Below are 24,915 nucleotides of genomic sequence, written 5' to 3'. Positions count from 1 at the left end.
AATTATTCCCCAAATATAAAGCCCCAATGTATTGTTTCATATACAGGGAGGGATATAAGACTCCTTTTGCAGAGCACTTTCACCCATTCCAGGTTTTACTACGAGCTTGATTAGCCACAATGCGTGTTATAAGCGCAGGTGTGTATTATTATTTTATTATATTTGCTATTAATAACCAAACTAATGCATATAGATCTTTTTTAGTCCAAATGCAAATATCACCATCAAAAAATCAATCACTCAAACAGGTAAAAAGGAGACACCTCCATTCCTGGCACAGACCAGCTAGGCTGACGGAAATGATCTAAACACAGCAGTTGTGTTTGCTCATTTATGAATTAATCACTTTGTCTAAACCAGAGCCAGGTGGTTTAAAGTCTCTTGGCAGAGGGAGTTGAGCTTGGATGTGCTTCAGAATAAGGGTGAAATCAGGACTTTCCTTCATATTGAAGTCCCTGGAGACACTTCATTCTATCCTGGGAGTAGAAGGCAGAGTCTTCTCCCCACCCCTCCCAAAAAAAAAAAAAGTTTGCTCAGCCATTGCATCACCCTTCTAACTCACGGAGGGAAACAAGGACAGTTATCACAGCTGACACATACTGTGCAAGAGGCCGGAAAGACTTTGACATCACCAGGTGATGTCACTGTGTGTCACCAGTGAAAATCTGAGAAGAACAAAGTACCAAGCAACATCAACTGCACTTTATCTACACACCAACACGCCCATCTTACACAGTCATGGTACAGCTGGTAATCTAAACCTCATTAATATTTCTAGCAGGGTTTTTTCTTAAAATGTACATTATTGCAGTAACAGATAGTGAGTAACTGTTAGTCCTAGATAAATACTTGGCTTTGAAACAGTACAGTTTATGGTTACTTTATACAATATATATTTTTTCTGCATCTAATTATTTTGAGAATGTCTGACCGCTGTATCCAACCTGACACCTTTAACCACTAAAAATCCTCAAGGAGGTGAAGACTCTCCAGGCCAAATTTCGCCAAAATGGGACGAGTTGCTAAAAACACCACTGTGAGACACATGTACAGGTTATTCCACTACAAAGTGGTGCAATTATGACCCATCATGCTTACCTGCTGTATTGAGGTTTAAATTCTTCATGCTGTTATGAAGCAGACTGGATCCTGGCCCATCCTTGTCACTGTCAAACTGTGCCTCAATGATGAGACCCAGACTGCCTCCTCCTTCTACTGTAGTGCTGCCTGCAGCTGCACTGCCCGCCCGCTCACTGGGGTCACCAGGGGCAACAGATTCACTCACTGTCTCCTCCTCATCAGGCTTAATAACCTGTACAAGAACAACAAGCATTAAAACAGCAGAAACTTACATTGAAGCAAAAGCGGTCTCTCCCCCAAACTCAAACAGCAAGTAGCAGAACAATGCTCCAAAATAAAAAATACCACTATGTAAGTAGAAAGATGCCAACAGGCAAATAAAAAAACCCATATTTTACATAACTTATTCAAAATGTCATTAACACATTAATATTAATAACACATTAACATATTAATAACACATTAGCAGTTGCCAGAATTAAACCACCGTGTTTCTGCACAAGTCCTGCGATTTCATATAAGAAAAAGATTTCTACAAAATACCCAATATTTTTGGTTACAACCAAAAAGCTCTTATCCGTCATTGCTGTTTAAGTACCTATTCCCCTGTGCGGTCTGCCACTACGTTTTAACACACTTTTGAAAAGCCGAGAACTGCACACCTGGGACAAATCGCACACTTTTCAGGAAATGGTCTGTAGCCAAAAAATGCAATATAAATTTCCAGAGTTAACGGGAGTTACTGGCAACTAACCTTTTTTTTTTTTTTTTTTGATTCCCTCTTTATTAAAAAGCCATAATTTGAACTTGTCACATTAAGAACAATTTATGGAAGTTCTTCTGGTATACATACAGTACACTCACCAGTGGGAACTTCCTTATGGGGGTGTATTCCATCCTAATGCCTGGATTTATTTATTTATATAATGGGAGAGGAACTTGTGAAGCCCAGTGGTGACATTTCAACAAAGCCTTTGAAATAGTTTTTTTCTCACACTGTACAGTGTGTCTGTGTGGTGCTGCTCTAACCCCAATTCTGGGGAAAAAAAAAAAAAAAAAAAAAAAAAAAAAAAAAAACCACAAAAACGTACAAGAAACCCAAATACTAAGACACGTTGCATTTTGGCATGAAGATATAATAAACTCCATGCTGGCACATGAAAAGGGATGAGGAGATAATGGAAATCAAGGGACACAAGGTGTTTTTGGTTAGCCTTTGGCCATGGCACTTAGCTGGATGCTGGATTATTTTTTGTTTAAATTCACTGCTGAACTAATAAGCGTGACACTGCCCTTCATCGCCTTTGCATTAATAAACTAGTCTGAAATATGCAGTACTGTAAAAAACATGCGTTTGACATGAAAAATACCAGAAACCAACAGTCCACAAACACCAGAAACAAGTAGCTGGTATTATGTAGGAAGTAATTGAAGCAGTGCAACTAGTTTTAAAGCAGCGTTTTGTAACTCCAAAAGTAATTCAGTATCTGAACTAAAATCTGGGGGTGGGATGAGGTTATTTGGGAGTGTGAAGTCTAGACCTAGAGCTCTCTTATATTAAGTCTAGTGTGAAAACATAAGGTTAAAAAGTGGTGTGAAAATTGCATAATAATGCAATACAAGCATAAATGGATAAACTATTCTATAGAACTGCTCTATAGTAATAATAGATCAAATAAAAAAAAAAAAGGCACTTACTAACCAGCCTTTTAAATGCAAAGGCCGTTTCAGTGAAGGCTGTTGTACAGAATTTAAAGTGCATGTAGAAAGAACTGCCAAGCTGTTCCTATTACTTGAACCATACCGTACAAATTAATAAAAGAAAATGTGGACACGTTAAGTAGTGTTATATTAAAAAAAAAAAAAAAAAAAACCAACACCCCACACATGTCAAACAAACAACTACTTTCTCCATAAAAAAAAGCACATATGCAAAGTTCTTGGAAGATTAAAATAAGACCGTGTACACTATACTGGTACATATTTACGCTGCGTTATGTTTCGCTGTGCTTTAATGAAAGCTGGCAGATTCGACACACTTAAGAGGCTTCAGTGAGTTATTTATTTTTTATAAAACTGGAAGAATTTGGTCTCCACCTTGGCATATCACAAACAATTTTGTTCTGCTCAGTTCCCTGTGAAATTATGAAAGCCGCTTGTAAAGCTATGGAATAAATATCTTAAGTTATTTATGAAACTACAGAACCAGTTATTGTGTGGCAAGTTGATGCTAAATGAGGGAGTCAGGTTGAAAAGTTCGAATTTATTCGGGAAACGTGCCACGGACCAAATTCTGGCTGCATAAATATTACAGAATTTTGGGAATTGAGATTTCCAGCGTGATTTTTTTTCTTTAACTTGGAAATGTTGCTTATAAAAGAAACAATTAAGACTAAATGGTTTTGACACGTCATTCGCTGCGTGGAAACTGGTTAAATTTGCAGAGTCCAGTCAAACCAGATTTGCGTCTCCGCTATGGAGGGTCAATGTATTTACTGAAGGAGTCAGATTTAGAACTGCTTAAAAAAAAAAAAAAAAAAAAAGACCACTCACAAACCCTTCTTTCTACCACTTTGAAAGAATTCCAATCCGAATATAAAATGTGTCTTCCTTGCAGGTTAGGGAACCGTTTACACGTTGCAAATTACTGCTACATGCTGAACTGTTTCACAAACAAATAAATATTTATTTTTGTAGATTTTGTTGAGTCAAATGTAAACGGTGCAGCACCTACTGACACCCCCCCCCCACCCCACCAAATAAAGTTGGTTAATTTATTTAACCAGGAGATTTAGGAGCATTTCTTGATTGCACTTGATTAAGCCAATAATTCTACACAAAGAGCATATGAACACCTTCCTTGATTATATTTTATAATTTAATACTTGTATAACACATTATATAGACTTAAAAAGCAGATAGCATTTCAGATACCACACAACACATCGTAAAAGAGATTTTTAAAACACATGTCATACTCAAAGGAACAAGCTGACCAATTTACAAACTGACATTCAGGTTTGAACATAAAACAGATTCTGAACAAATAATGAAATCCTGGTCCTGGAAAATTTAGTGTAGTATGGCAGGTGCTACAAAGCCTTGAACATTTGCAGTATTTATTTTGATTGGATTAAATTAATTTAAAATCCCGATATGTCAAATGCTTCGGGCCTCCAAGGAAAAACTAAAGCAAAGGTTGGTGGCCACATGAACTCAAGGAGGGACTGCATCCAAAAATCACAGCTCAAATTAACCTTTTCAGACCACTGACTGTGGCTGTGTCAAGATTACCAGCGTTATATACTCTGTCAAACAGCCAGGAGGAAGAGCGATAGTCTGAGAATTATAGAGAGCGCATTTCATTTCATTAAGATGATCTATCTAGTTCTTCTACCAACTTGTCCGTGCTGACGCTTACTTGTACTTTAACCATCAGATGCAAATACAATTTGAAGAATTACTTCCACAGCTATATAAAAACACTCAATGGTAGCACAGTATGTTTAGCAATGCTAAAAGAAAATGTATGAAATTCTATGATAAATGTTTAGACTAAATGCTTCAACATCTGACACAGAAGAAAACACAAAAACAACTTCCGGTTGACACATTTGTCAGAATTTGTTAGGATTCCTTCTTTGCTACAGAGGATTGTCCTTGCAAAGCCCAAAACACTTTGTTGCTGCTAAACCATTAGGTTTTTATACATAAAATGTAAACACTCACCCATAAAATCAAGTCGTAAAGTAAAAGCTAGCTAGATTATATTTTATATACAAAATTATAAACATTGACTACATCCATGCAATTGAGGTACATTCTAAACCATATTTTATATATTATAATACACAGTACTGTGAAAAAGTTTTTGCCCGTCTGATTTTCTCAATTTTTGCATATTTGACACAATGTTAGCAGATCTTCAACCAAAATCTAACATTAGATAAAAGGGACCCTGAGTGAACAAATAACACAATATTTTGATACTTTTCACATTTATTTATTTATTAAAGAAAGTTATGCAGCACGCAATGCCCCCGTGTGAAAAAGTAATTACCCCCTTAGACTCAATAACTGGTTACACCACCTTTAGCAGCAATAACTGCAACCAAACGCTTCCTGTAGTTATTGATCAGTCTCTTACAGAGCCGTGGAGGAATTTTGGACCACTCCTTCATGCAGAACTGCTTCAACTCAGTGACATTTGTGGGTTTTCGAGCATCAGCTGCTCGTTTCAGGTCCTGCCACAACATCTCAAAAGGGGTTTAGGTCTGGACTTTGGACTAGGCCATTCCAAAACTTTAAATTTCTTGTTTAACCATTCTGATGTAGACTTGCTTGTGTGTTTCGGATCATGGTCTTGCTGCATGACCCTGCTGCGCTTCAGCTTCAGCTCACTGACGGATGGCCTGACATTCTCCTGTAGTACTCTCTGATACAGAGCAGAATTCATGGTTCTTTCAGTAATGGCAAGTCATCCAGGTCCTGATGCTGCAAAGCATCCCCAAATCATGACACTACCACCACCATGCTTGACCGCTGGCATGAGGTTCTTACTGTGGAATGCAGCGTTTGGTTTTTGCCAGACATAACGGGCCCATGTAGGCCAAAAAGTTTCACTTTTTGCTCATTTGTTCATAGAACATTGTTCCAGAACTTATCCAGGTGCTTTCTGGCAAACTTCAGATGAGCATTCATGTTCTTCTTAGTGAGCAGTGGTTTCCACCTTGCTACTCTCCCAAGAAAGCTATTTTTGCCCAGTGTCTTTCTGATGAACACTGACCTTATCTGAGACGAGAGAGGCCTGCAGATCCCTGGATGTTGTTCTAGGGTTCTTTGTGACTTCCTGGATGATTTTAAGCCTTGCTCTTGGACATATTTTGGCAGGACAGCCATGCCTGGGAAGATTCACTACTGTCCCAAACTTTCTCCAATTTGGACAATATGGTTTTGACTGTGGTTTGGTGGAGCCCCAGTGCCTTAGAAATGGCTTTGTAACCCTTTCCAGACTGATAGGCATCAACAACTTTTTTTTTTTTCCCCCCGGAGGTGTTCAGGAATTTCTTTTGATCGTGGCATGATGTGCCTCTAGAACCTGTGTGCTGACAACTTCAACCTGATGGTAAGGGCCAAAGTTAGTCAGATTTATATTAGGCAGGGCTGGCCCATATCAGGCCTGATTGTTAACCAAAGAATTCAAACAGCTGACCCTAATTATCCCTTTAATTGGGTTGAGTTAATTAGGGGTGCATTAACTTTTTCACACCTGAAGATTGCATGTTTGTTTACCTTGCACACCAAACAAAAGGTCTGTGTCGTTTTTCTCTGACTCCCGTTATATACTACTACAACCCACAAAAAGATCTGACCAAATTCAATGCGAAAAATGCAGAAAATCAGACAGGGGGTAAATGCTTTTTCACAGCACACACACACACATTTTATGATTTTATATATATATATATATATATATATATATATATATATATATATATATATATATATATATATATATATATATATATATATATACACATACACACATATATACATATATATATATATAACAAGTACATTCCTCTAGACAGGGATACTTTTCCCTTAATTGTGAGCTCAAAACACTAGATGCCATTAATCAAACCTGTTAGACCCCAGCCAATGTTATTAATTATAAGGCAGCAATTTAAAACACAAGTCACTCAAGTGATCTAATAAACCACAATGGAAGGAAAGAAGAAGAAAAAAAAAAAAGGAGGGGTGTTCCTTCAGTCCACCTCTCCCCGTGTCTTGGTTTTTCTAGGATTGAAAGTGACCAATCTGTAACCCCTGCGGGCTGCTAATGGGGATGGTGCCTGATTTATCCACCAAGGGCTCCAGCTCAGGGTGTGCTGGAAACAAATTACTTTAAAAGGAAAAACGTCACACGCTGCTTAGGAGGAACCTCCGGGGAAAGCTGTGCTATAATGACGTACCTAGTAAGGCATCAGGCTGGAAAAACATTTTCTTGTAGCAAAAGTCGACTAACCATCCCCAATATGCCTAATCATGCTTAATATTAACATTGATCACACAAAAAAAAAAAAAAAAAAAAAAAAAAATTGACCTTGTTTCAGCCGAGGTTGGCACTACTTCTGTACACAGATTACATGACTTAAGTAAAATCTGTCAGATTAGTGATCAAAGGGCAGTGGGTACCTCTCTGTGTTCCAGACCATGGAAAAGCTCCCGTCGATTACATCTGATTCCAGTTAGTTCAGTTATAAACAAGTTTTGTGTTTGTTAAAGAGGGTTAGATTACAGCACACCATTATGAACAACACCTTTACAGAGCACTACAATTGTTTTTTTGTTTTTTTTCCAGTTACAACAGACTGGCTCCAGCCAAGTATGTGAAGGTGCAAAATAAATAAAACTACACAAGATAATCTTATTTGTTACCTCAACTTCTATCGCTGTCTAATTGACTGCTCATTTCTGGATGGACTTAAAACTCCACAAGTTTTCGGAATGCAGGTTCAGATGAAGTCATACTACTGGTGGTGTTATAACTTAAAAAATAACCTCACTCAATACACTGTGTGAAGGTGTACAGTAGCAATAATTTGCAATTAATAACCTGTCACTGAACTGAAGTCAACCACAGCAAAATAGGAAACAGTAGACTAACTTGAAGGAACAGATCTATTTGTTGTGCCAAGCACTGGCATTCTACAACCGCTTCTAATGCCTTGATTGCCTTTTCAAATGTATTTATTTATTTATTTAGTTTTTATGTTCTGGGTGAATATTGATTAATCTCTCCAGAGCACAGAGGGTGGAACACCCCTACCACTACCCTCCTCATGCATTACACGAGTGACACTTCCTGTGAACTAGTCTTAATATTCGACTTGCACAGTCTGTGCGTAAAGTGAAAACTTCCCTTTGATAAGAGGAAGCACTACTCACGGTGATGCTGTGCTAACAGAAACATGCTTTTCCTTTGTTTGACAGCTGAAGTCACACCCATCTTCTCGCTCTATTGTATACTTATCGAAACTGGGCAAGTACCCCTGGGAATATGATCTTTTGCCCAGCATAAACGACAAAGAACAAATCACATATTTAAAAAATAAATAACATACATCAAAATGGGAAAACGTCTGCTGTTACAGATATAAAAAAAAAAAAAAAAAACTTTAAATTGACCTTTTTTGAAGTCATTTTTGATCAATTTTCAAGCTATTTATTAAATAAAAATAAGGCTTTATAAAAAGTAACTTGAATGTAGTGCTAATGCAGGCCTGTTAAACCAGTGATATAACATGGTTGGTGATACTCAGTTGGGGAATTACTCCTGTTGCATAACAGTTCCTGGTTTTACCTGGACTTTAATACACACCTGACCTTGTCACATACGCAGAGTGCCTCCTTAAGCTTGTATTAAATTAGTGAAACTGCTATGCAACAGGAGTCATATTTCCATCCCTGCACTCACATTGTATGCGTCACATCCTGTAGATCTCTATTTGGATGATGTTGGGTCTGATTTCCAACACTGGGTAAAGAGGAAATCAAATACAGCCATCAAACTGACAGAATTGTGGAAGGACATATTAATATACAGGACGTAGGATGCCGTCTTTGGAAAACACTCCCAATTCAGTGAAAGTAATACGGTTTAAAAGAAAACAGGCTGCCTGCAGGGGAAAAAAAAAGAGAAAAGAAAGACAGAGCAATGGAAACGAAGGAGGAGTGTTGCATTCAGACTTCACTTTCAAGTTATGCTCATTTGTTATTTATTAATATCCTCTTTTTATCCTAAGTCCCAGGTATACCCATAGATAAGTCTATGATTCTGTATCCTGAAAGGAACTGTCACGTGGACATGCTTGGATGCAGAAATCCACTTGCTACCACCCCAGTTTACCAGCAATCAAGTAAACAGCTGCTTGGACCTCCTGCCAGTACACTAGTCTATTAAGACAGCTAGAGACTCAATCTTGTTAAACCTTGCAATAAGTCTGCATTTTCAGACGTCTAATCATTTTAGCATTCCACCGCAAGCAGGTATTAAACACAGCAAGTGTTCTGCTGTGCGGAGAGACACACACAGGACACAGCCTACAATACACTCCAGTAGCAAAGGGAGAAACAAGTGCTCTACATTGCAAGCACCTGGGAAAAACTCAAACACTGTCAACAGAGGCAACCTGAAGTCAGCAACGTAAAACAGAAATGAATCAGAACAAAAACAACAAAACCAAAAAAAAACCTGAAACACTAAAAGAAACCATCCTTTATGGTCATGAAAAAGCCCACACCCAAATTCAGTCATACCTGTCAAGTGTTCTAAAACATTACACCAGATCAGGTGGTAACAAGTGAAGTTTGTTTTGATGTGCTCTTCTGTGACTCACTAGCTCTCCGGATGCACATCACCCATGGCTTGACGCTGGCTTGATCACATTTTCTTCTTTAGGAATCTAATAACAGCTTGTATTGCTATACAATATGAGAATAGTCAAGCCTGTTTATTATGACTGCTCAACGTGGGAGCGTAAAAGTCTTCGCTGATCGTCCATTTAACATGGGATTTATCAGTGGCCACTGGAAACTGGTGGTGCTTCTAATAGGTAGTCTTTAGATTATGATACTTAAAGTATTAAATAGCTTTTTTAAGCTAATAGCTTCCGAGTCCTTCTGTTCTTCGGATGGATGCCTCTCTAGGGCCACAAGGAAAGGTCACGTGTACAATTCCAAATGTGCCTCAACAACTTTATAGAAAAGCACATTTCTTTGTTGGTTAAGCCACCTCCAATTTGAATGCCCTTAGTAACATTTCAAATTGAATGCCAATCACTCACAATTCTCAATGCACTCTTCTGGTGTTTAGTGAAGCCAGCATGCCAAACAGATCGCACAGGTTGAAGAAAATTTACTAGTTTCTTTTTTTTTTTTTTTTTTTTTTTTTAAATAATGTTTCCAGCTCTCATTCTTTGAAATCTATAAGTAGATGTCTACTTAAATTGCGGTAAATTTATGTATTTTTCGCAGGTAGGTTATGGAATAAAATTAAGATTTTGCAGGACCTGTTTAAACATTAAATAAACCTAAGTAAACAATATTTCAGAGCACTATAAAAGCATAAAAATAGTGGTGCTTGCTTCCTTACTAAAACAGAGTGCTGTCACTTGTTAAAGGCAAGCATGCAACATCCCCCAGCAGTTGCTGCTGACATTCTCTGTCTGGTGTGGACTTGCCCATACATTGAGACTGCACGTTTGCATCCATTCAATTGGTTGAAAGTGTAAGGCAAAACTTTGCCAAGTTATACAGATGAACAAATCAATTACAAACAGTCCCAAAACTCAGTTACCCAAAGGCATCTGGCACACTTTAATAAAGGCAATATATGCAGCACGTTCGTTGTCATGTTATTTGTCCAATCCAATAATTTATTTTATTAGTTCCGAGTCGAAACAAAGAAAACATGCCTATTCGGGTCTAAAATTCTAACTGTTTAAAAAGTAAGCAGCAGGCTGTTTGAAGCAAGGTGGGTGTGCTAGATTGTACATGTAGTACTGATTTAACTTGGCTAAAACCAACAGGAATACTTTGTCTGCGGTGACTTTCCAGTTTGTTTTCTGACAGATGTTTATTTTACGTTCTGTTCAGCAGCCTTTTTGTAGTAGCCTTTTGTTTAATGTGTGATTCTGAAGCTAAATAGCTAATTTTCTAATTAAACCAAGTATTTTCTCCAAAGACACATTACAATATGTGCAAAATAATTAGCTCCACCTGCATGTACAGTTTCTTTGGGAAATATCTTTACACAATTACCAGCCAGATTATACTTTGTTTTGTCGTCCATTTTTTGTATTTTACGTCTAATGCTGAAAACTAGATTTTAGCAACGTAAATCAAAACAATGCAGCAGTGACTGTCTGACCTGCTACTGCACAGTCCAGGTCAAAGAAAAGCAGCACAGACACACCGATAGGCTGATTAAAACATTGTTGTCATCTGAACAGTAAACAAGAACGTTAACTGCTTTGGGAGTATGTATTTTTTTGTAAATGTTACTTCTCTAAGGGCTTTCTTTTTTTTTTTTGCCTAAGTGCAATGCACACAGGATGGCGAAGATATATATATAAAAAAAAGCCTATTTACTGATGGAAGATATGTAGTTTGTGTCACTTGCGTTGTGCAGCAATTCATTTAAACGAGGTTTCTTTTTTTTCCCCTCTCCGTACTTGTCCAGTATGCATTAGCCCTTGATGTGAATTTCGCAGTGACCCTTCAATTTCCCGATTTCCGAGATTTAGGTAGACCCCTATCTATATGCTATTATACAGCTGTAACAAAAAAAGAAAATAATGTAGAAGTGTTTTTTTTACATATTGAATTGTCCCACGGCAGAGTACCGATTTATACAAACAGTAAAATAAACACACAACAGTTTAAAATGTAAAGTGTCAAAATAATTTAAAGCAATTAAAAATACTTACTGGAATCCTATAAAAGAACATGGGTGCCTGAAGCAGGGGGTTAGATAAATAAAAACACATCACTCCAAATGAAAGAGTTGTTAAAGATCATAATATTAGCCAAGAAAGGGTTTGGCAAGAAGGTAGGAATACGGAAGGGGCTGGGTTTGAAACAGCGACTCAGCAGATACCATGTCCTGGGGGGAAAGCAATCAGAGTTGCTGAATGAAGGACCCTCCAGGGAGAAAAGGCAGGAGAGAAGACTCGAGTCCATGGAGGAGGGGCAGGTACACACAGTAAAGAGGGAGCAGGTTCAGTAGGCTGGTGCCAGGTCACACTGGAACAGGGAATGATCCCTCAATATCATCAGCCAGTTTGAGGGTTATGCAAGGCGCTGCTAAAGCATAACGCAGGCCAGGGTGCGATAATCATGCTTCTGCAACACACTGAAGAAACTGAGTAGCCCTCATATTTGAACTGGTGCAGACAGCGATGTTGTCAAAATAAAAAGAAACACCTTCTGGTGAAGGTAGGAGAATTTTATATTTTGTTCACAAAATGGCAACAGTCAAATTAAATTCCTCCCAAAAATGTCCTGTTACACTATTTACTTTCATTGAAATAACCTGAGTTCAGGTACTTGAACTTGTTTCATAAAATTAAAACACTTTTTTTCAAAATTACATATTTTTAAAAACACCTTTAAAACATCAACCTCACACCCCCTCCTTCCTCCCCACCACCACCCTTGCTGGACGGCCTCCTCTTTTGCAAATTGGCTCATGTTCTTATGACAGTTTCACCATGGTACGGGAATAAAATCAGATACAAAAGTAAACCCCACATACCTTCCACTGCTCTCTGGGGAGGAGTTTGACCACGACCACATCGCCATTCAGAGCTCTGTTGCGAGGCACAATCCCGTCAATGAAGATATCCCGGAGCCCATCCTGAGGAGCACAGCAGGGGTATAACAAGAGCCAGGTGAGGTTTAACAGGGCTTTACAGTTCACTGCAGGCACAAAACAGGGGCATTTCTACAGCATTGGCATGCTTGGACTGCAATGCATTTACCATCCCAGAGTCGCTGGGATAACTAGATACAAAAGCTACAGCACTCTGCAGATCCACAGATGGACTTCAATAAAACTCACCGACAACTGTAGTGTGTACTCTCATACCGTGGAGGTATGCAGATTGTTCCCCAAAATAAGGTGGGTGGAAATTTCTACCTTTGAAATTGAGAGCTGCCGGTAATCAGATGCAAAGCTATACCCATTAAAGCACATCAATACAATAGCAATGTCACACAAGGGGCAACTGTACAGCTACACCTTAACCCTGAAGAAATGGTTCTGGAATACCAATGCACTGTCAATAAGCAATGTTGATTAATTACCAAAACCTGACAACCTCCTGTTACTAACCATCAGTGTATGTGGGGGTCAACTACCTGAACTCGAATAGTTCCAAACTAGATTACCAGGAAGCTGCTGGGTCATGCTGTATTGAGACAGAGTGGTACTAAACATTACTAGAATAAACCAAAGCTTTCATTCAAAATAAAAACTTAGTACAGCAATACCAAATGTTGTTTTGTTCCTTTCTTCTGCCAGCTGTAACAAATGAATATTAATCAGACCCTATAATAATAATAATAATAAATTTATCATGGACACATGAAGTCATTTAATATTAATTCCATAACCCAGATTTCACATTCATGAAATTAAGCCATTGGGCATGAGAAATGTACTTAGTTGATCTACCTGAAAAACTGTTGTTACAACAGAAAGAAAAGCATGCAAATTCAAAATAAGCCACGTGGCCACTATATGGTAGCCATGTGAGATAAGGTTTCAGTTTCTCTATGGTTTCAGAATTGTTTCAAGTCGCAGACTTGCTGTGTAACAATGGACAAAAGACACCGTTAATCCAGGTTCCGCCCAGTTCAATAAATAAACATTTTCTTTATATTCAAATATTCTTAGTAACTTTTGTGCAAATAATATTCCTGCACTTTACATGTTGGCACATTTAACTTTTCATTCAGAATTACATGGAGACAGTGATAAACAGCACAGACAGGTTGCAAGTATTGTAAGAAAAAGAAAAAAGCTATCCGAACAAAGCCAAGCATTTAAGAAAAGCTGCAGTGGCAACAAAGACTCATTCATATATGTATTAAAAAAGCACTTTCTAGGAAGTCTATCAGGGGGAGGCCAGGAATAGAGCCACCAGCTCCTCATTAAACAGATCTGCTATTCAAGGACATCTTCTTAGACCCAATTGCATTTTATAGGAAGTCTGACCTTGTGGTAAAAGCTGCACAGAGCCAGAAAATCCCTGGTTTGAATCAGCCACTGTGTGACCATAGCGTCACGGTAGGGAGAAGGGGGTGGGAAAGTCACTTAACCTCCCGGTGCACCATCCACCATTGTACAGCTTCTGCATTGGCCATGTTAGGTGTCTGTTGAGACAGGGTCAGAGCCTCAATTTGCAAATGGATCATCGCAGATATTACAGATTTGGGTTACTGTACCAGATGAAAAAATGTGTTTCCGTGGCATTCATAGCTAGAATTCCTCACCACCCAAAACGGACGCCTGGTACTTCAATCTACAGAGGTGCAGTCTCTTCCAGTGAGGCACTGTCTGCAACACAATTGCACTGATGCCTGGCTTTCAGGATAAAAACCACTTAGCATCACTCATGCATGTCATTCTGCACCTAAGTAAGCAGACAGGTGCAGGTCGCAGCATGGGCTGAAAGGAGAAGCAAACAGCGATGTAACCATCAGTAAGTGTGAAGTGGAACACTGGCAGGTTAGGGGACTGCATGTTAACTGTGAACTCTTCACATTTTTTTTGGCTTCTCAACCACAATTTTTTACTTGTTTACTTTTTTTTTTTTTTTTTTTTTATTTCAAGCACAAATGAGATTAGCAGTAAAACATCTGTGGCAACATGACTTGAAATGAATGCAAATGTTTGGTTGCCCAGGCCAGACCAGAACCTGTGTAGGTTAACTAAAACCATTCCCCCAGGCCCATGTCAAAAACCTTTTGTATACTTGAGGCAGACGTTATAAACACTGATCTGTTTTCTAAGAATTGAACAAGAAACAAGCAGGGCTTGGATTAAACGTTAACTGGCCAATCCGTTCCTTGTCAAACATTTTCATTTTGGCTACTAACAGTTCTGGCATGACAGCTTGCTGTTTCAGGCCCCCATCCAAACTAACCTGTGTTGCAGTGTTAAGCATTGCAGGAATATATTTTATTTCAATTAAATGGAAACATATATAGCCTGGAGGAATTTCTCTCACTGTGTTACAAGCCTGGGCTTTCTGGAAGATAGGTGACAGCTACAGCTATGAGTTATTCCCAACTGTGACCCCGGTACAATTCAGGGAAAATAAATAAAATGAGGCAGCATATGTTAGTCACAAGCTTAACAAAAAATCTCTCTCAAAAGGAACTGCTCACTATAAACCTTGGATGCAAAACCCCCAGAAGCAAATGGTTGCCAATGGCTACCGAGTTACCTAAATTGATACCTGTCTTTCTCGTCAATTCTCTATGAAGTCCATAAGCTTAATGACCTCTCTGAACTAAACTCCCAACCAAGTAGAGTATTGATTTAAAAAAAAAAAAAACACACAACAAGCCTCAGCCTCCACTATCCACTGCCTCCGTTTTCAAATACCAGCCTGTCATTGCTAAATCTGAGTGGCAGCACAGTAGGTAAGAATCAGACTCTCAGACCATGCTTCATATTCTTCAGTCTGATTAATAAAGCATGCCGTTAAATTTGGGATTTGAGACAGACTTTTATTTTAAGTCAAGCAGAAAGTCTTGCATGCCTTAAAAGTGCAACAGAAGACAAAGGCTTCCCACCCCTTTCACTCTGAAAGGTGCCCACGGTTTCTGGAAAACTGGGTTACACCCACCAGATATGGAGTTGCTCTTTCATCTTCCTGAGTGCAGCCACAGTAGGCATATTTTACTGGAGGGCTGCCAACGTTTACCAGCGAGTTCATTTGTAACACAAGTCAAGAACCTTTTCATTCAAGCGGTGGTTCATCAGGATATGTAGTTTACAAAAAAGGGACTATACTACCTTTCATTAAATCAATCAACCCCAGGATGCGTTACGACTGGAGGAGGGAATACAAGTTTATTCAACTTAACTCAAGATTGAGAAGAGCTTGCAGGCATTACTTACAGGAGAAGGAATGAAGGCCTCATGGTACTTTTTGGGGTTAATTCTCAATGGACCCTGTAAAGAAGAAAAGAGACAAATTTGCAAACATTTCATCGCTGTTATTAAAAGAAATAAAAAGGATGAATCAAATCTTTAAACCCCAAATACAAAAAGGCATTAAACAAACCTGCTAAATCAGTTAAACTGATCAATGGATTGACTGAAACAGTTAATTACCTTGACAATACAAAGCTTCATATAAATGCAAAAATTCTTATGATTGCCACACGAAATGTGATTGATCAATAGTTCACATGTTTTAAAATTAAATAAAAATACACAAGCCAGTACAGGTTTGCAATGCTTTTTCGCCCCTAAAACGATCATTCCAAACAATTACAATTACATGTTTTTCCATTTCTCTCAGTACGGACCTAGTGAATCCCACAAAGACTTCTCCCTACCTGAAGAAGCTCAGACCTCTTCAGTCCTGCTGACACATCCTGAGGTGCCATGTAAGGTTCAAACACTTGCCTATTCCTTCCTCTGCCTGGATTGTACCTGTGTCTACCATTGTCACTGGGAGTCACATTAGAACTGGAGCCTCTACCTGAAAGCACACACACACATATATACAAACACACACACACACAAAAAAGGTCAGCACTGTTTTCAGAAAGTTGGATAAGTCATCAATATCAGACTCACCCAATCCAGGTTTTAATTCGAGATTGAATAGCAAAACTAGGGATGGACCAAACTGCTATGCAATGGGAGTCTTATTTTCATCCCTGAGACAACTGAAACTGATGTACTTCTGTGTGTTAATACAGACCCATTTCCACAACATTCCTGGGTCGGATTATAATAACGATCCAAGTCATCAACCAAACTGCACAGCGCTAGACGTACCTGCAGCCCCGGTTTACGTAATAATCTGAAGGGAATTGAGGTTAAAGCTTATTTTCTGATAGATCTGAAGTGATTAGGCTGGGAGTGCTATTAGGTACAGTGCCTTAATAATGCACAATTAGCGCAATTGGGGGGGGGGGGGGGGGGGGTCTTTTTAAGAATCCATTTTTCACGTTGTCAGAACTAGTATTAAGCAAGACCTTTGCTTAAATTAAATGTCATTCAATCTGAACACGCACACGTTCATTTGTCAGGGTAGACAATATGCTATTCATTATAATTATCTTGCCTCAGAAGGCCTGCACAGTGTGTTGATACCCCTGCAGGGCTGAGTGTCACCCTCATGCCCATGATTCAAGCTCAGAGAGACAGGCAACAAAGCACCGAGGCTGAGTGGTGGCCAATCAGGGAGACACCCTTAAATTACCACAGCAGGCCAAAATAATACTCTATACTCCACTTGTCCCCTTATATCAAGTCTTAAACAAAGCACTAGGCGTGTACTTTCTTTTTTGTGAGGGTGGGGGAAAAAAAAAGGCAAAATCTCCAAAACAATTTATCTGTGTAGGTAATCAAACCCAGGATATCCTCCCGCTCCTAGAACCACTACATCTGTTTTTTGCCTTACCTGGGGACTGGCCTGCAGTCATTCTATCAGAAAGAGACTGCTTCTCAGCGCTACGTGGAACGTGCCCTGCAGGCACCAAATCCCCATCCGGATATTCAGAACCGTCCTGCCTCATGTCACGGCGCCCTTTCTTCTGCATCTTCTTCAGTTTTTTCTTCTTGTCCTGCTGATTCTCAGGGCCCCCGCCGCTGCTGTGATTTGGAAAAACGGCACCTTGTCTTGGAGAATGGGTCATCCCTTTGTTCCCGGAGGTATGCGGCAGCCTGGGTATTTCAACAGAAGGCCCCCTGAATAAAGAAGCATTGTGCTGCTGAGTCTTTGAGCCTGTCTGTTTTCCCTCACCCCCAGATTCCACGTCTCCGTCCTGGCTAGTGTTGGTATCCTTCCTTTTGCTGTGCCTCTGCCTGACAGCCATGCCCTGCTGTACCCCCAGGGTCTCCCCAGCTTCCTCACGTTCATTCAGTTTCTCCATATACAGGGAAAGGGTGCTCTCGGTTTGCGCCCCCTTATTTGGGGAGGTGGAGTACTCATTCCTAACCCCAGTCTTCCTCATCTTGTTTTCCCCTTTCCATGAACGAGCTTCTGAGGTGTCTGGGATGGGGTCGGAAACAGCGAGCCCATGACTTTCCTCTATTTGTTGCTGCTGCTGAGCAAATTGGTTGAGGTAGGAACGGAACTTGCTGCTGTGGTGCTCGCTTAGCAGCCTGGAGTAGGCATCTTTTTGGGGTGCTGCCATGTGGTTCTGCCCACGTCTGAACTCCCGAGATAGGTTAGACCCCTTGGCCTGTCTGCTGTGCTCCATGCTGTACTGGTTTGAGCCTGCAGAGATTCACAGCAAGATGTTATTCACGGTCTAAAGAGAACTGAACAATGCACATTTTAAATGCCAATAAAAAAAAGGTTCAGTGCATCACTCCTCTGCACTTCTTAGTGACAGGCTTAAAATGGAGAAAGAAAATAGATGTATTTTAAAAGTACTGATTTTTACCTCTTATTAGCACTAGAGGACTAATAATATCCCTGACTTTTTTTTTCCTCAATTGTTTTGTATCCTTTTGTGACAGAGTAGAGGCTCTGCACATGTATGTATGTACGTACGTGTGTGTGTGTGTGGCTGGTGGCTGTCTTGGTAAAGGAAGCTGTAATGAAAGAATGAAAACACAGGGATAGTCGAAGCTTGGGTGAAGAGTTTGTAGGGCTTTTGTTTAAACCTGTTTGTTTCTGTTTTGATTTGCTTGTTGTTATTAAAAGGTGTGCCAAGACACTAAGCTGCTGCTGCTCCATGTCCCAGTTTGCTATTTCTGCTGCTGACCAGCCTTGACCACCAACCACTACCCCCACTATTTTATAAATGTTTTTTTTTTTTTTTTTTTTTTTTTTTTTTTTTTTTTTTTTTTAAAACACAGTACTATAGGACAGGGTGGGATGTCTTAATTCAATTTATTAAATTAAGAACAAGGTTTAAAAAATAAATAAATATACTGACCCCCAAAGTGTGACTTGCACACACCTACCTCCCCAGCAGCACTGAGTATAACGCAGAAATATAACTGACAATAGTACTGCTAATAAGGCTGAAGAATATTTTCACCACTGATGCTGTCATTTCTTAGGCATGCCGTGTTGGCGTTTTTAAAATTTAAGGCAGGATAACTTCCAGGGCTCTGAGCGAACAGGTGGTATTTCAGATCATCCAGAACAACGTTAAACTGCTTCCAAAACATCATGCACACGCACAATTAAAGAAGGACATGTTTATGAATGCAGGCACCTTCTCACTTAACATATAAATAAAATTTTACATTAACTAAGGCTTCTTAACTGCAAACTGGAAATGACAGACAGCTAGCAAGACAGATGGCACACAATTAACAAGGCAGCGCGGCTAGTAAAGACAACACCTGCGCGCCAATGCCATGGAGTAGGCTGCTGTAAAAGCCTCTACCGAGTTTATATAACGCAGCTTTTCAATAACAAACAAGAAAATGGGTTGGCCTACCAACTTCACCGTACTTTTGCTTCCATTTTATTGAGGATCAACAATCGTACGCGGTGAAACATTAACGTCACGTTTACATGTTTATCAGTACAGCTAAATAAATAAATAAATAAATAAATATGCACGTGCATTAAAATTCAGTAAATTAAAACAGGAACATTTAATTTACCTATCGGGTTCTTTTATTTTCGCACTGCTGCCGATAACACCGGCAATGCAACATTGCTGTAAAATTCAAAGGTTCAAACAAACAGTGTCCACGCGTGATTCTATGATGCAGAGACAATGAATAGTCAAATTACAAAACTGACCAAGAACTACTTAAAAATCACGAGCCGGGAAACACACTGGGATTTAAGTGTATATTAATAAAAGTAAGACGGTCAAATACCATACCTTTTAAAAATAATCAGTTTTGTTTGTTCCAGCAGTCTCTCTCTCATAAGTTTGTAGAACAGGTTTTTGTTCCGGCCAAGACTTCACCGGCATGAACTCGTAACAACTGTGTCGCAATGGTTTCTGGGAAATGAATTTCCTTAGGCTACCTGTATTGCATTACAGTTAAAGTGACATTCGGCAATTGAACAAGTGTTGACTTGATTTGGTTTGATTCGTATTACTTAAAAAAAAAAAGTCGAGTAGTTATGCACATTACAGAATAAAAAAAAAAGAGATATACCCGCAATTAGTTTGTTTCTTCAGCTCCCTAGACTTTCACTTTCTCTCAAAAAACTATCTAAAAATCATTTTTATATGTAGGATGATTTTTTTTTTTGTCAATGCTACTTGTATTAAACCAAATACTACCTCATATATAGCTGTTTTTAAGCAGGATGTTAAGAGAAAATGTAAGACAGGGACAGGTGGATGTCCATTAAGAACACGCTCAGATTTTGTCAGAGAAAGAGAGGTTTGTAAAGTTGACAGGCTTATTGCTAATTACTGGACAGACTGACAGATCACAGGCAGAATTTGTATTTTTCTGTCTGCTTCTGAGTGTGTATTGGTATTGTTGGGTTGCCAACTGGGACACTTAGGACAAGTCAAGTTTTTCAGCTCACCTCTCACTCATTGATTTTATTGAACATAAAATGTGAGTGTGAATTAGGTGAACTGTAGCTAAATGAATGCACTCGTTTTGTTTACTAGTTAACAAAAGCTCACACCTGTCCTGGGAAGGAAATTACTTCACATGAGGACACTTTCCATCAAGCACAGTGATTTGTTGTATTTGTCTGATTGCGGCGGAACTGTGTGAAAGAGGAAGAAATATTAAACAAATAGAAACTTAACCACGAGGTTAAACGAGAAAGAGTGCGGGTAAGTCTAAAATTCTAGAAGGATGGACTCGCACTAGTGATAGATACATTGTTTACTGTATAAAATTTCAATTTCAACTGTTTAGTTCATGTTCAAATTTGACATTAGTGTTGTAATTCTAATTATTACGCATACTAATTTGGCAAATCAGATCAGTTAAAATTAAATCTAAATCAGGTGTCTGCAACCCTGGGCCTGGAGAGTCCCTACCCAGCAGATTTTATAGGTGGCCTTCCATATCACACAGCCCTTTGCTTACAGCCTTTGCTGGCAATATAAAAAGCTACATTGTTACACTGTAGGTACCATTTACTTATATTAAAGTATGGTGTAGTTAAAGTGTAGCTAGTATACCTGTATTGAGATGTGTTTCCCCAAAATACAGACCCTCTCCTGTGGTCTCCTTTCCAGTGCCCTAGTACTGACTCTTGTTCTGGACTGGCATGTTATATCTCTGCTAATTCTTTTGTGATTTCATGCTCTGCATTAAATACATCATTGAGTTCAGAGTCATTGAGTGGAAGGTACAAACCAGATCCTCTGGTTCCTTTTCCCCTGCTAATAATTCAATCTGTTTGAAATGTAATTGCTTGCTACTTTATTTATTTATTTATTTATTTATTTGTCATACTTGATTCATCTGTTTTTAAACAAAACAGTATCTCTACTTTAAATATAAATATATAGCCGCCGCTTCCAATAAACCACCACTACTATCAATCAACTAACACTAACCCTAAACACCACATATACATCAAACTAACCCCAAACACCACTACACACTACAAACACCACTACTATACACTAACCCTGACCACTACTATACACCAACTAACACTAACCCTAAACACCACTACTATACACCAACTAACCCCAAACACCACTACTATACACCAACTAACCCCAAACACCACTACTATACACCAACTAACCCCAAACACCACTACTATACAATAACTAACACTAACCCTATACACCACTATAGCCGCCAACTAACCCCAAACACCACTACTATACAATCAACTAACACTAACCCTAAACACCACTATACATCAACTAACCCCAAACACCACTACTATACACCAACTAACCCCAAACACCACTACTATACACCAACTAACACTAACCCTAAACACCACTACTATACACCAACTAACCCAACACAAACACCACTACTATACACCAACTAACACTAACACTAAACACCACTACTATACACCAACTAACCCCAACACTAAACACCACTACTATACACCAACTAACACTAACCCTAAACACCACTGCTATACAGCAACTAACCACAAACACCACTACTATACATCAACTAACACTAACGCTAACCACCACTATACATCAACTAACCCCAAACACCACTACTATACAACAACTAACCCCAAACACCACTACTATACACCAACTAACACTAACCCTAAACACCACTACTATACACCAACTAACCCCAAACACCACTACTATACACCAACTAACACTAACACTAAACACCACTACTATACACCAACTAACACTGACCCTAAACACTACTGCTATACACCAACTAACCCCAAACACTACTACTATACACCAACTAACCCCAAACACCACTACTATACACCAACCAACACTAACACTAACACTAAACACCTCTACTATACATCAACTAACACTAAGCACCACTACTATACACCAACTAACCCCAAACACCACTACACCAACTAACACTAGCCTTCTCCAACAGTAACACACCAACATTAGCTCTCTACCCAACATCATTAACACTCTATTTATACCCTGTGACTGGAGCCTAATTATCATCACTTATTCAATTCACGGCTCCAGCCACATTCCCACGTGTATCTTAAGGGATTGAACCCCTTCTGTACCAACCTAGTACTACCCACGCACCTACAGGGCTTTCACCTGCCACACAGGTGTACTCACAAGACACACTCTGTCTTGTGAGTACATTTTAATTTTTTTTTATTTAGTAGTCGCCAATTGTTTATATTATTTTCTCCCCAATTTGGAATAGTCAATTATTTTTAGGCTCAGCTCCATGCTGCCACCCCTGCGCTGACTCGGAAGCATTAAAAATGAACACCCTCAACTGACTGCTTCTTTACACACTGGAGACTCACCTTGCAGCCACCTCAAAGGTGCAGTGTTGTAGGACAACCTGCAGGCAAGCCCGCAACCGCCCAGCCGGTGAGCTGAGGACACCCTGGCCGATCTAAACGCTCCCCCCCCCTACCCGTTGCCCAATGTGTTGTTGCCTCCTGGGAAACCGGATCACCTGGACTATGTCAGCTGGTCAGTGGAATAGCCTGGACTCGAACTGGTGACATCCAGGCTGTAGGGCGCTTCCTGCGCTTCACGCGGGCTCCTTTACCGGATGTGCCACTCAGGAGCCCCTGAGTATGTGTTTTTAATGCAAGTACCATGTAGTTACACTTGAGTATCTGTTGTTGCTTATGGCCTAGAATGGGAATAGCTGCTTGGAGCCTTTACATTGTTTTTTGTTACAGGTGCATTCGTACTTTATTCATCCCTATTCTCAATGGTCCAGCCCTACAGTTTTGAAAAACACAATTCATTCTAAACAGAAAACATCTGTGAAATCAACCCAGACTTGAAATCTCCTAGCAGTGATAGCCCTTGAAGTCTCCTAGCAAGGATATCCCTTAAAGTCTCCTAACTGGGATAGCCCTTGAAATCTCCTAGCAGGGATAGCCCTTGAAGTCTCCTAAATGGGAGAGCCCTTGAAGTCTACTAGCTGGGATAGCCCTTGAAGTCTCCTAGCTGGGATAGTCTTTGAAGTCTCATATCTGGGATATACCTTGAAATCTCCTAGCTGGGATAGCCCTTGAAATCTCCAAGCTGGGATAGACCTTTGAAGTCATTTATAACCCTTGAAGTCTCCTAGCTGGGACAGCTCTTGAAATCTCTTAGCTGGGATAGCCCTTGAAGTCTCCTAGCTGGGATAGCCCATTCAATCACCTAGCTGAGATAGCCCTTGTCCTGAGAGCTGCTGGTTCCTCATCTCTCCCAAGGCCATTCACAGCAGTGCTGATTCAATTCACTCATTTTGGCTTCTTTGCAAAATTATCTTTTTGTAAGAAAACATTTAACAGAAGCAAACACATACAAGTTTCAGTCAACACCAATCCAAGTTGTATCTGCTATACTGTGGTAAGAAAAAGTGTACACTAGCAATTTAAGAATGGTAAAGAATATGGGAAGAGTATGTTTGCATCAGTCTCAGGTAAGGGTGATTAATACCATAGAAATGTCCTTTAATAATATAAAACCTTATAGCAGAGTTTGACAACTCTGGTGCTGAAGTGTGGCTCCGTTCCAGGTTTAACAGATACTGCACAAATACAGGATTTATGACCTGGTCAGGGTTTTAATTGGTTACACTTGCATGCACTTACAGCATGAGTTCTACTGCTCACTAAAAAACGTGAAGTTCTTGCTTTTTTTCACATTGAGAGTGCACCATGAAGTGAGCATCAGCACTCAAATGTTCTTTCTGAATAAGGCCTGAACGCTTGGTTTTTGAGAATGTTGCAAGCCTGCCAGATATCATTAACTGATGAGCAGAATAGCATGTTCTATCTGCACTAAGTGAATTTCTATTTCGATCCCCAGTCTCTCCTCCCCTCCAAACACCCTCCCTAAATACAACCTTTATATGTTACATCAGCGGGGCCCGTGCCTCTCCAGATTGCATCCATGCCCTGGGAAGAGAATCTGAATGATCCCACATGTGCGACACTTCAGAAGCGTGTGCTGCAAAATGCAATAAAAATGCAGCAGCATAGTTAAGTTGTTATTTATAGGAGTGTAATAGGCTTGTAGTTGGTATTGCACTAACCAAAGGAGTGGGGAACAGCACATTATTTTTGTGAAGACACAAGTGGGATACATACAGCCCCGGGTCCTCTGCTGGCAGGACTGATGTGACATCCTGATGGAAACCATTAGGTCTTTTTGTTTTTACGCCACATGAAAGTCTAATGAAAAGAAGAAATAAAAAAAAACATATGAAGAATTATGTATTGTGTGATCTCTGCTCTCAAGATCCTTTACGATGTCACTAGGAAAAATCTGTAACATCATTAAAGAAGAAGAAGAAGAAGAAGAAGAAGAAGAAGAAGAAGAAGAAGAAGAAGAAGAAGAAGAAGAAGAAGAAGAAGAAGAAGAAGAGTTATTATCCCACACTTGCAGCATTACAAAAATGTATCTTGACGACTATATTAAAATACACAGGTCATCGGTCCACAAGCACTCAAAGGGACA

The 24,915-nt window shown here is 39.5% G+C and overlaps 1 protein-coding gene across 1 annotated transcript in view; it reads right to left on the bottom strand.

Annotated features, from left to right (window-relative positions):
• Positions 1–19,793, bottom strand: part of LOC121323175 (DIS3-like exonuclease 2) — an 82,698-nt gene extending 62,905 nt beyond the window's left edge. Inside the window, exons 1-6 of the mRNA XM_041264055.1 lie at positions 19,693–19,793; positions 17,298–18,116; positions 16,222–16,367; positions 15,779–15,832; positions 12,401–12,502; positions 1,099–1,312 (exon numbers count right to left, since the gene is read on the bottom strand). Of these exons, the coding sequence (XP_041119989.1) occupies positions 1,099–1,312; positions 12,401–12,502; positions 15,779–15,832; positions 16,222–16,367; positions 17,298–18,099 (1,318 nt within the window). The 5' untranslated portion in view covers positions 18,100–18,116; positions 19,693–19,793. The remainder of the gene's footprint in view (positions 1–1,098; positions 1,313–12,400; positions 12,503–15,778; positions 15,833–16,221; positions 16,368–17,297; positions 18,117–19,692) is intronic.
• Between the last annotated feature and the right edge of the window lie 5,122 nt (positions 19,794–24,915).

Source organism: Polyodon spathula, chromosome 11 (genome assembly GCF_017654505.1).
Source record: "Polyodon spathula isolate WHYD16114869_AA chromosome 11, ASM1765450v1, whole genome shotgun sequence".
NCBI classification, from domain to species: domain Eukaryota; kingdom Metazoa; phylum Chordata; class Actinopteri; order Acipenseriformes; family Polyodontidae; genus Polyodon; species Polyodon spathula.
The sequence above is the reverse complement of the archived record's forward strand: the minus strand, read 5'-3'. Positions and strand labels throughout refer to the sequence as shown.